At 36.3% G+C, this 13,565-nt stretch overlaps 1 protein-coding gene across 1 annotated transcript; it reads left to right on the top strand.

The window, feature by feature from the left end:
- Positions 3,296 to 3,777, top strand: LOC109224494 (serine/threonine-protein phosphatase 7 long form homolog). The gene is made up of 2 exons (XM_019389070.1): positions 3,296 to 3,418; positions 3,502 to 3,777. Exons 1-2 carry the CDS (start codon positions 3,296 to 3,298, stop codon positions 3,775 to 3,777), a joined length of 399 nt encoding a protein of 132 aa, XP_019244615.1.

Genomic DNA, 13,565 nt, shown 5'->3' with positions numbered 1-13,565 from the left:
TCCTGACATATGCAACCCACAAACCTATCCAATCAAATAATAGATAGGACTGAGGAATCCATAGGTCAGCAGCTCAATCTTACCTGTTAGATCCTCTGTTGGACTTCAAGGAGCTCCACTCTCAAAACCCTAAAAACATTCTTATATATCACATAAAAAGACAAAAAAAGTCAAACCTAAATCCTGTCCTAACACTGCCTAAAAACTGTCTTCAACTTCTAAAAACCCTAGACACAAACATCAAACAGAAAGAAAGAAAAAGATCAAAACCCAGAAAACCACAAGGTTTCTTGAATCGATCTATATATATAGAGAGAGAGACGTATGGTAAAGGAAGGAAAAAACACTGAAAAAGATAACCCTAGATAGAATATAAAAAATGAAAAAAAGAACAAGAAAAGCAATTTAGAAAGAACTCAAAACAGCTAATAAGATGAAGCAGCAAAAAGAAGAGAGAAGTGAGAATTGTTGAAAGGAGAGGGGAGTATATATAATGGGTGTAGGAAATGAGATATGGTAAGTAAGGGTAGTATTTTAATTTGTTTTTCTTTTGTTTGGTAAGAGAGTGAAAGCATTGGGGAGTGTGGGGCAAATTAAAGTTTTTTTGTGATTACTATTGCCTTGCACCCATATCTATGTAGTCCTTTGGATTTAATTGATTAGATTCTCTTCACACATTTTGAAATATCACATGCTCTTGTCACCCAAAGTAACCTACAAATTTACAGCTCTCTCTCACTCGTCTTGTTAAACAGTCTAGCAGATGTAGGGTTCGTACTTTTTTTCTTCTTTACTTATTTTTTTGGGTTTGTAATTTTGACGTTTGTTTGACTATGAACAGTGTCTGAGAGTAGTTAATGGAGTACGGCAGAAAATATACATTATAAATACCATTAAAATGTCTCTCCGCCATTATGGAATGAGAAAAGTGAATTTGGTGTTATTGCTTTTCCAACTGTATTTCGTTGTCCCCGAGCATTAAAGCTGTTTTAGGGTTTAGGAAAGAATAATGAGCAATATATACGTTTAGCTGCTTTAAAAATAATAATCGATAATATATATATATTTATACACTTTTCGACAAAAAAATACAATTAATTTCAATGGATCGTATTTTGCCCAAGAATCATCTCATATGGTGGCCTCATCATGTACCGTTGGATCGACTTGAGCCAATTTTTTATTGAAAAATATAATTTAATTGTATCCTTTTGTTAAATTTATAAATCATATCGTATCAAAATAAGTCAATTTTCCGGTTTCTATATTTTGTCAGATTTCACAACGTCTTTTTAAATTTTTTCCATTCTCTTAATAATCACTCACACAAACACCCATATCACACACTCCACTTAGTTTTACTAGGATAATTGATATAAAGGTAAAATAAAAGAGTAGTAGGTGTATTTTTAGCGAGTCCGGAATTAAAGTGTGGTTCTTTAGGACTTAAAAAACTAAAACGTGTGGGAGAAAAACCAGGGAACCATTATATATATATATATATATATATATATATATATATATATATATATATATATATATATTTATAACGTGGTATTGTACCGCGCTATACCATAATTAATAGCAGGTTTGCGGTTAAAATATAGCGCGGTGCAATACCACGCTTTATTTGAACTAAAATGGGCGGGAAGGTATATCGTCCTTATGTAGGGTGCTATAGTATAACACCCTCGTAAGGACATTATACCTATATAAATTTACGTGCCTTCTCCTTCCCCACCAAACCAGAACGTCCCACCCCTCCCCCTCCCCCCCCCCCTCCATTGAAAACTCCCAAAGCACGCCCCTCCCCCCCCCCCAATTTTTAACGAAAAAAAATTCGGGTGGAGCCTATCGGTCCCACCGAAAGTGCAGATTTTCGGTCCCACGTCATATGTAAGGCGTTATCTCGTAATGGGTTGCTTGTTTCGGCTCCAAATCACCAAATCTTTAACTTTCCAAAAAATTTAAATCAAGGTATTCCGACTTATTTTTTGTTAAGACTCATGTATAAAAAATGCCTATTAGTTGTTTTTACTGTGTTCTATGTTACTTCGGGAATATTTTGCGATTTAATTAATTTGTTATTTTTTTATCCAAATTATATTATTAGTGTGATAAAAAAAATTAGTAAAATAGAGAAATTAGTATTAGTTGTTAAAAGGGTAAGCACCCTCCACTTCCAACCAAGAGGTTGCGAGTTCGAGCCACCCTAATAGCAAGGTGGGGAGTTCTTGGAGGGAAGGATGCCGAGGGTCTATCGGAAATAGCCTCTCTACCCCAGGGTAGGACCGTAGGGGTAAGGTCTGCGCACACACTACCCTCCCCAGACCCCACTAGTGAAATTATTCTAGGTTGTTGTTGTTGTTGTTAGTTGTTTAAAAGATGTTAATTAGTTAATTTTTACTTTGGTATATATTTTTATTGTTTTGTGATTAAATTAATTTGTTGTATTTATTTGGTTTAGATTAGTTATTTGCTAAAGATTAGTAAAATCGATAAATTATTATTTTAGGAATAATTAATCTTATCTAGATGTTATTGTTGTACATATATGAATATATGACTTTAGTCCCATGTAGTGGTATCTTGTGCCTGTAATTTTACTGTAGTGCTCGTATTTATAATGTTGTGACCTTTTAGCATAGTAAAATGTAGTGCCCTTAGCGTAGTATCTTTGTAGCTATTGAAATTAATTATTTAATTATCTGTTAAAGCCCAAAAAATATCTGAACAAAGTTGATAGTTCAAACACAAACTCTCTCGAATTCTAGTCAACAACGTAAAAAAAATTACAGTAGAAAACAACAATATTTATCAAACTAAGTATTGTTACATGAATATTAATAATTAAATCTTGTATAATTATGAAAATTAATTATTTAATTTTATTATAGTCAAAAATAGGTGATTAAAAAAACAAACATATAAAATAATAATCTAACATATAAAATAAGAAACAAACATATAAAATAATAAACTAACATATAAAATAAGAAATAAACATATTAAATAATAAACTAACATATAAAATAAAATAAAATAAAAATATATTAATTAATAAACAAACATATAAAATAGTAACTAACATATAAAATAATAAAGTAAAATATGAAATAATAAACTAACATATAAAATATAAAATTATAATATTGAAAATGTATCAACCTAATTAACAATATAGTGAAAATATCGAATAAATTTTAATATTAATGATATTGCAATATATTTAAAGATGCTAAGCATGAAAAAGAAAAATACTTTAATTAATACTGTTCAATTTACAATAGTCGTCATGGAGGTTCCGCATGTGCCTCCCGGACCTGCATCGCTAGAGCTACTGTTGCTACAGGCAGAGCATAGATCTTTGTACATATGGGAGGGGCAGTGTTTGGCCCAGACATTTCATGCTAGACGGGTAGACAATAGGTGGAACTTTCTTAGGGCCCACCCACTCCATCCCTGTATTGTTAGACGCCTTCAGGATACGGGTTTTTATAGGATCATAGAGATCGGCCGGTTGCAGTTGGACTGGTCGTTGATCTGATAGAGCGGTGGCAACCGGAGACGCACACATTTCATTTACCCATCGGCGAGGCTACCATCACGCTTCATGATGTGGAGGTTATTTATGGGCAATCAGTTGATGGATTACTTGTAGCTTTACTGAATGTTGCAAGATATTATATAGGATTGCATTACCTGGAGATGTTGCAGCGGCTCACTAGTTTCCAGCCAGCGGAAGAGGCTGCATTGAGTGGGGTCAGTCGTTTGTAGTTGACGCCCGTCCGAATGTATCTGGAGGCGATGGATGTGGACATTACGAATGATACACCGGATCTTCACATCAACCGGTACACGAGATTATTGATGCTGCTTAGATTTGGTGGGGTATTATTACTGAACACTTCGGGAAACCTAGTCAGCTTGAGATTTCTTCATCATCTTGTGCGGCTAGATGATTTACCTCTTTACAGCTGGGGTGCATCTGTTCTAGGTTACTTGTACATGCAAATGTGTCGGGCTAGCATGGGCACCCAACGCGATGTTGCTGGATTTTTGCCGCTGCTGCAGGTGAAAATATAGTCAATTATTTTCATGATTATAACATACATAGTAAAAATATACCTTAAATTTTACGTCCACATTGTATATTAGGTTTGGGCCTGGAGCGGTTTTTGCAGTTCCAGCTACCTCTACCACCCATCGCTCAGGATGCACCACCTCCATCGTTTCTCCCTTTAGCTAGGAGGTGGGTTGATAGGCGAGGCTATGGACGCGAGGTCGAGGCTCGACCTAATCTCCCCTATTACAGGGATTTGTTGGATTTGCTTGAAGGCAGGCAGGTACATGTATACTTAAGTTTACTTGGCCTAACTTTATATGTGTTGCGTTTACTCGCGATTCCTGTTTTTACTTAATAGTTCATATGGAGGCTATACAACGACGAGTTAATAGCTGGTTTTCCCGATTATTGCTCGAGCGTCCGACTTATGTGGAGCACTTCCGTCCCATTGATGTGTCTCGATATTGTCAAGCATCATGCCACCGAGCGAGTCCTTCGCCAGTTTAGTCGACCGCAGCTTGTACCTACTCCTCCCGTTTGGCTTAGGACACATTACCAGTGGGATGATCGTTCCAGGGTTGACCGGACATACGGGGCCTGGCTAGAGGCGCAGATTGAGATTTGGGACCGTCGGCGTGACCTGATTCCGCCACCCCCTCCACCTAAGCTTACGAATGGTGAGCATGAGTATATAGGTTGGTACCGCAGCATTAACCAACTTTTCGTCGAGAATCCCGTCCATCGCGCTGGTGGTCGGTACATTCCATACGCCGGGAGGCATGAGGCACTGATATGTCATTTGTTTTACTTACGTATAACGTTAACCTAGTGTTCCGTAATCAATATTTTACATGTTGTGCAGACTATTGGCGTACATCTGTTCTACCAGTTAGGACTGCAGATGCAGCAGCATACCGGCGAGGGAGCGACATCTTTGCACGAGTATGGCCGCCAGGTTACAGATTTGCTATGCAGACATTGAGGCGAGCCCTGGATGATGAGCGCTTAGGATAAGAGGCTGATTATGTGCCGCCAGAGCAGTACCATCGTGGGCCAGCAGTGGATCCTGAACGTGGTCGACGTGGCAGGCATGCCCAGAGAGGTTGAGGTGTCCCACTTGCAGCCATCCACATTAAATCATGCAAGTTCTTGTTCGGATGAGCCCTCTGGAAGTTGGCCTTCAGGTGCCTCACACAGTACCGGTGGTAGGCATACGGTTCCTGCCATGCACGCAAATTCTGTACAGAGTACAGCCATGATGATTAGATATTAGACAAATACCTTAATGTTGTCTGACAACGTGCTCCTTCAAGTGGTTCAAAAATAATGCGCACGTCTCTTGGCTTTCATTGGCATAAATAGCAAATGCTAGGGGAAATATACTTCTATTAGCATCTACTGCAACTGCGATCAACAACTTAATATCATATTTTCCATAGACACGAGTGCCTATGGTTATTACCAGGCAGTAATGCACAAAACCATCAATGGCTGGTTTAAATGCCATAACACATATCTGAATATGTGTTCTGGTATTCTCGGACTCCGCTCAAACTTCCATTCAACAACAGTTCCAGGGTTAAAGTGTTGCAATGCGGCCATGTACCTGGGTAGAGATGCAAATGACTTATCCCAGTTACCATAAACAATTTCAAACGCACGTTTGCGTTCGAGAAATGCCTTTGTTTTGATAATGGACACCCATATACCTAGTGAAAAGATGTTATACACTCTTTGATATTGTACCTTATGGACGCTTCAATGTTTGGAATCAAGACAAAAGAAATCAAGTCAACATTCAAGTCAAAATGATTCCCACCGAATGTGTCCATTTCACAATTGTGGGTGCCAATGTATTTACCCACAACCTACATATTTGTTTTCTTCTTCCTCGCACGCAACATCCAATTACAATCCATAAACCATCTACTGCATACAACCTTGTATACATCCGGAGATGACCCCATGAACCACCATCTCACGACACTCTTTTATGTTGTACATTCGCACAACCCTACTTAGGCGCTCTTTATCAGGAAAAAGCATGCGCTTTGATAGCACCGTTGCTCTAGATTCATCCCACATTGATGTCCGAATTTCGTCAAGATCCCTTGTGAGGGTATTCTCATCCGGCATACTTAGAAAATGATCAAGGTAGGGAATCTACCTTGAATGAAACGACACGTGGGTCTCGTACACTCTTGGTCTGACGGGAGGTGGAGCATGCTCCCTCGTCAAATCAGGTTCAGCATTCTCTTGCTCCTCATCGTCACCCTCATCACGGAAGGGTGAGTCATCTCCACACTCATCGGCATTGTTGTCATAATCACTATTTTCTTCCTGACTCTGCGCATCTGTCAGATCCCGATTAAATATGTCGTCTTCGGCCAATTGAGTAAGAACAGGACCTTCAAGTTGCTCGTTTTCACTGCATAATCAATAAGATAATGAATTTCTCAAATTAATCCAAACTTTACATATAGCTTTATCACTTTACTTACAAATCATAGTGTGTTGATATCGCATGATGGACATTATCCTGTTGATGATGACTCCCGGATGGACCACCATGATCCAACACACCAAAACTAGGCATATTCCAACTGGGTGTTGGTTCATAACTTGTAAAACTCATATCTGGTCAGTACCCCATGTGGAATATATGAGTGTTAATACAAATTCAATACATAAAAATAAACATCGTAACACAAAGGAAAATTGAAGTTTACCACTCGGTTTGTGGATTATGTAAACCAGGGGAGAAATTATTTCTTTATTCCTCATTAGCCCGTGGAGATAAGTTTAGAGCAAGCCAAACTCTTTCACCCGGAACCTGTTCGGCTAAAACTGCTCCAAAATAACCACCCGATGATTGAGGATATCCCTACTTTGCGGAACCTCATTATTGCGAACGGTCAGCCTTGACGTACATTTCCAACATTTTTATCACAAGAAATTCCCGGTATTCATCTGGAGTCCTCAAAAAATCTCTCAAAGTTTCATCGTATTCGATGTTAAACTCAGCATAACAAGCAACCCCTTGCGGAGTGACAGAATACGGATATCTTCCAGTTACTTTCATACTCACCGAACGTTTGCTCACACTCATTTTTTACATAACAACGATACCAATGTATCGTACACCATTGTAAGTGGCAACTTAATGACACCACCACAACCTCACCCCCTAATATTATGAAACCCTAATTCTTCGCTCATCATACATTATGACAAAATGCAAAATAACTTAACGAACAAATATTTAACGAACAAAAATATCAGAAGACTCGAAGGAGGATGAATGGATTTTTCCCAAATCTTGAAACCCTTTAAATAAGGAAAAAACAAGTCCGGGGGGCAATTATTTGAGGTATAACGCCTTAAATATGGCCGTTATACCCAGTTGAATTATTAGTGTGTCAGTTAAGCACAAAACAATTATTTGTGGGCCCAATACTTAACTATAGCGCGGTATTGCACTGCGCTATTCTTTAACGACAAATCTGTCGTTAAGGTATAACATATATAGTCAGGGGCGGATCTACATATAGCATTCCGGGTGCTCGAGCACCCATTAACCTCGATGCGAACCGTATATGCTTATATAGAAACTTCTGATAAATTCAATATATAAGTTCAGTAGCACCCATCACTCAAAAGGTTAGACAGGTGCTTTGGTTGGAAGGTTGATTCAATGCCCCATGGATGGGCAAGTACGCAGGTCTAATTCCCCACATACTTTTAAGAGCTCCAATCCTCTTTTTCTTCTATTACAAATTTTTCTTTTTCTTCTTTAGTATTTTCTTTATAGGCGTTCCTATTAGTTTGCTGACTTTTACTTTTACTTGGTTTTAACTTAGAGTTTCTTATTTTTCTTCTCGCTGATTTTTTCTTCATCTTCTCCAATACAGATTTTCGTCTTCTTTTGTTCTTTTTTCTAAATACTTTCGTTGTTCACTTTTTTCGTTTAGTTTTATCGTTTTTTTTTTTTTTTTTTATTTATGTTTCCTTCTCAGCAATTCAAAAGTCAGCACCCACGACTATAAAATCTTAATCCGCCATTGTATATAGTGGTTCCCAATCTTTTTTCTCCACATATTTTGATTCTTTGAGTCCAAAATAACCGCACTTTGACAATCATGAAACTACATTACTGTGTAAGCGGAGCAACTTTAAATGGACAAGCTAGAAATTCATATGGGCAACATCAAGTTCATATCGTGAATGAATTTGAGATAGCTCGCTCTAATACTTTTTTGTATGTATAATGTATATTTGGAATTACGCGTGGACTTAATATTAAATTCACAATTTTACCAATTAATTCGCCTAATTTTTTTATTAGTTCCTTTATATACTTTTTACATACTGATTTTTTTTACCTACCAATGAGTTATGTCTTAGTTGAATTCCTTAACAGAATCAAGATTTAACTCATAATATTAAGGCAACAAATTAATGAAGTAACTCAATGTTTTTTTTTGCTAATAAGGAGATTTATATTTTAAATTAAGTAACGTAACAATTATAGTTATTACAAGCCAAGACTGTCCGAACGTTCAAGTCTTCAGAACGGTCTCAGTGGCGAATTCAGGATTTTCGGTTCGTGGGTGCTTAACTTTTTTTGACGTATAGTTACTACCAACACAAGTATAAAGTGCACAACTATTTGAACATGACAATCAAAAAACTTTAATAAAAGAACTCGTGTTAATAATATGTGACGCGCGTAACAAAAAAGGGAAATTACCAGCTATGTCCATTTATAAGTAGCTCATTACAAAAATTGGCCAATAGATAAAATATTACTAATATTAGCCAAATTAGCCAATTAGCTATTTGTAGCAAAAAAATATCAAATTTTTGCTTTGTTTTGAGTGGGTGTTATTAGAATAGATTGGACACAACTTAAGGAGCTTGAATCTCAGTTTTGGGATGATTTGGTGAAGTTTTGAGGTGGTTTGAATTGAAAATTTGAAGTAAAAGCTGAACATGAAAAAAATGATATGTGTATCACACTGTGTATCGTTTATGTATCACATATGTATCATATTTGTATCGATTGTGTATCACATGTATATCCATGTATACCTGTGTGTGAGATACATGCGTGATACATGTTTGATACATGTGTTGCAGAAGACTTTTTTGAACTCGATTTAATTACGAATTTTGATGCAAAACCAGTCCAAATCACCTCCAATCTTCCTCAAATTTTGCATATTGACTTCTCTATATATTTTCAATGAATTTGAACTATACCCATTGAAAAAGTTCCTTTTTTGTTTAAATTTTTGGAATATTGTATAGATTTTTGTATTTCATCACCTTATTTGCTACCCCGTCCATGAAATTTCCTTTCCGTCTTGTATCTAATGTTGCTAATGACTCTTAAAAATATGGAAGGTAATTTTTGCATGTGATTCTTTGAGAGAAAGAACCCTATTATTTGGTTTTTCAATTTTTGTTGGCTAGTTTTGGTAAATCTATGACAAATGGCTAGAGGTTGATAAATTGAGATTTATTTGGACATTTGTGTAAGTTTCCCAAAATAAAATGCAACGACGAAAAATTGTTTAGATGAATTTTGCCACTTTAGAAGAACTGTTCGTTTTTAGAAAGGGTCGAACATTGGAGCTTCTTTCTTTCTTTGCTATGCTATAGAGAATTATTAGGTTAAATAGAAAATAAAATATTTAAAAGGGGGATGGTAAAACAAAATTCAAGGGAAAAGTAGTCTGAAAAGGAAATAAATAAAGTAGTAGTACTGGATAAAAAAAGTAGCTATTGGATAAAACAAAATAAAAACCTAATTAGGGTAAAAGGAAGAAAGCAAAAATGAAAATGTTTGACAAGTTCGAACTCACGCCACCTCACTTCATTAAAAGCAACTACCCTTCTCTAACCAAAGCACCCATCAACATTTTTGTTTACTGGGTGCTTTATGGCTTATTATGGCAAATGCCTCCAGTTTTCTACAGAACTATGCATACACTGTATTTTGGTTAACGGGTGTTGAAGTAGGGCTGTGCATAATTTGGTAAATACTGAATTACCGTACCGAAACCGAAAATTTTAGTATTTGGTATTCGATATTTTGGTAATTGGTATGGTATTTGGTTTAAGTTTTAAAAAATATTGGTATTAGGTATGGTATTTGGTATTTTAAAATAAAATACCGAAATACCGATACCGTACTGAAATATATATATTATATTATACAATACACATATTATTAGTTATAACATAAGTATAAAAATCTAAAATTTTACCTTCCTTTATTCTCTAAGTTCATCAATTAACTCTAAGCAAGTAACAAGACATTTCTAATGATCAAATTTATTCTTTTACGTACAGTTTTCTCTCTCTAAGTTGGTATTTGCTAGTTTTGGACAAAACTTTTGTCAACAAATATTTTTATTTGTGTACTTTTGAGTACGTTAACTTAGAATATTACAGTTTATGACTTTATGCACTAGTTAGTATTCGAACTGAATAAACCGAAGTTACCAAACTGAATAAACCGAAACCGAAACCGAAAGGAGAAAAACCGAACCATACCGAATTTAATTAGGTACGGTATTGGTATTGCATTTTAACAAACCGAATACCGAAAATACCGTACCGAAATGTCTAAATACCGTACCGTACCGACCGACGAACACCCCTATGTTAAAGCACCCAAATATTGTATGTAGATTCGCCCATGACAGTCCTTATTGAAAGTTGATAAAGCAAAGGGAGGGGCAGATAAGCAATACAAGGGATGCTATGGTTGTTGTTTATATGAAGGTGCGAGGTTCATGCCACGCTTAGCCAAGGCATATGTTATAGCATTAGCTTCTCGGTAGACATATTTAAGCTTCACGTGATCCAGTTCCAGCGTCAGTGACTTGCGAATCAGTTTCTATTGAGGCTAAAGTCCTTAGATAACTGTAAGCCTAGCCGAAGTGCTATTAGTTCAACTTCAGTGGCAGAGAAGTATATTATACTGGTTGTGAATCCACGGATCCAATGTTGTAATTTAACTATTTCTAGCTAATACCAATATACGCCCATCGGTGAAGTGGTAATATAATGGATAATATATATTAAAACTGAAAAAGAGAAAACAATCATTAGGAGGGATATATCAAGCCTTTTTTTTCTTTCTTCAACTATAACTGCTATCAAAATATAAACTTCAAATTTGCAGAGTCAGTGATCATATATAAGAGATTATCTTATTGGTAGGGCATTGATGAATATATGTGCCTGATGGTGGGCTATATCTCGTATTTTAGTCGCTTATTACACTCTAATTTACTGCACTTTAATTGAATTTGAACTTTAATTGCTAGTGTTTTACACTAATTGCGTGTCTATGCCTTGTATGAGTGATTCCGAGCTATGTAGATATTATGGAGCAAATTCGAGCTATTTGGAGCTTTGAAGTCTGAGTAAAAGCCCAAAAGATTAAGCCGAGATCGTGTTCGGGGATCGAGGATCAATTTTAGACGTCAAAATTCAAGGAAGAATCAAGAAACTATTGAAGAAATGCACTAGTGCGAGGCACTGTGTGACACATTAGTGCAAATTTTTGTCAGAAATTTCCAAAGTTCATAGACTGGGTTTTTTGTGGTGTGACAGGAAAAAGCATTAGTGCGACATATGAAAAGTAATAAGTTTGCAAGTTTTCCTATTTCGGCTAGGAAAGGGAGATTTCGTCTAGGCCCAACCCTACTTGGTATAAATACAAGTAAAAACGTTATTTTGGGGGATCTAACATACTTTGGACAAACTTTAGACCTAAGGAGAGCACACACCACGTTGGAGGAGGCTTCCAACTAGTTTTTCTTCTCTTCTCTTCTCTTCTCATAGTTTATTAGTTCTAGAGTTTTGAGTGCTACATCAACGTTGTAGTTTGAAGCTTGAATTGTTCTTATCATTTTATCATATTGGTTTATTTATTCAATCTTGCGCTTAATTATTTGATTGCTTGATCACCAATTGAATACTATCTATGAATTTAGGGTTGAACTCGGGAGAGGAAATATTAGATTGCAAATAAGATTGAATAGAGCGAGATCTTGAACTCGAGCATCAAGAACATATTTGCGGTTAGGATATGAATATACCTAATCACCTTGCTTGGTTACTATACAGGAAGTATTAATGTGTTCCTGCTAATCCTAATTCCATAGGAATATAGGCATTATGTTAGCTTGAATAGGAAAGTAGTACTTCGGGAGAAGGCTACGAGTAATATTAACCCTGTCAATCAATAAACTAGATAAATTAATTAGACGATTTAAGTGAAAAACTCAACGGGATTGTTAGCAACCCATAGCTCTAGAATATTGTCTCTCGTTGAATTCGTCTCTAATATTTCCAATTTGTTCCTTTAATCTCTTAGTTGTTACTGTAGATTAGTTTTAGTTAAATATTCATGCTTTAGAAAATCGCTTGAATAGATCAGTTGTCTTAGTTTAATTTAGTTGATAGTTAATCACAAGTTCCTATGGGTACGATATCTGGACTTATAATCCTATATTACTTGTACGACCACATATATTTGCGTGTGCGTTTGAGAACAACAATGCCTATCGAATAATTAATCACATCTATGTCTCTTTTAATTTAGTTAATTCAACCACTCAATTTATTTTATGCAGTCTCGTTGTTGCATATGAGATATGTGTTCAAATCTAATTGTTCGTTTGGAGCAATTAATTTATTACAACTAGCTATCTAGATGGCAAGGCTAATAAATTTTCTTTACTTTCTCCTGAAATATTGTTTTATTTGGTCTTACTATGTCACGACTCGGATTTCCCACCTCGGGAGTCGTGATGGCGCCTACTAATGAAAGCTAGGCAAGCCGAACATTTGGACTATTTACCTTTTTCCCATTTTAATCCTTTTTCGATTAATAACAAACATTAGAAAAAAAACAACGAAATTTAATAAGCGGAAGACTGAAATGTAATATTTTAATAAAGATGCCAATACCAAATCCATACGTAAGCTACCCAAGACCGGTGTCACAATTTCACAGACTGCCTAAGAGTACTACAAATAAAGGTCCGAAAGAAAAATACAAGTTGTTTCAGAAATACATAGAAGAAACAATATAGGAAAATAGAAGGAGACGCCAAAGCCCGCGGATGTCTGCAGGACTACCTCGGGTCGCCTGTTGGACTGAAGGCAGCAACCTCACTGCGGTCCAAACGCTCCTATGTTAGTATCTGCACACAGTGCAGAGTGTAGTATCAGCACAACCGACCTCATGTGCTGGTAAGTGCCTAGCCTAACCTCGCCGAAGTAGTGACGAGGCTAGGACCAGACTACCAAATAAACCTGTGCAATTAAATCATATATAGCGGAAAATAAAAGCAGATATTCATAGTTAAAGATGGGGGAGGGGGAGATGGCTACGGGGGATATCGGGATAACAACAAAATCCAAAAGAGGAATGTAAAGAACCCATAAATTTGTGCCAACATAATTGGAAAACAGC

Source organism: Nicotiana attenuata, chromosome 3, assembly GCF_001879085.1.
Source record: "Nicotiana attenuata strain UT chromosome 3, NIATTr2, whole genome shotgun sequence".
NCBI lineage: Eukaryota > Viridiplantae > Streptophyta > Magnoliopsida > Solanales > Solanaceae > Nicotiana > Nicotiana attenuata.
Note: the sequence above shows the minus strand (reverse complement) of the source record. Positions and strands in the feature narration are given on the sequence as shown.

Excerpts from the sequence above, each read along its gene's own strand:
- LOC109224494 (XM_019389070.1), top strand. The coding sequence starts at position 3,296 with ATGGAGGTTCCGCATGTGCCTCCCGGACCTGCATCGCTAGAGCTACTG. Across the intron at positions 3,419-3,501 it reads AGACATTTCATGCTAGACGG|GATCATAGAGATCGGCCGGT; the intron begins GTAGACAATAGG and ends GGGTTTTTATAG.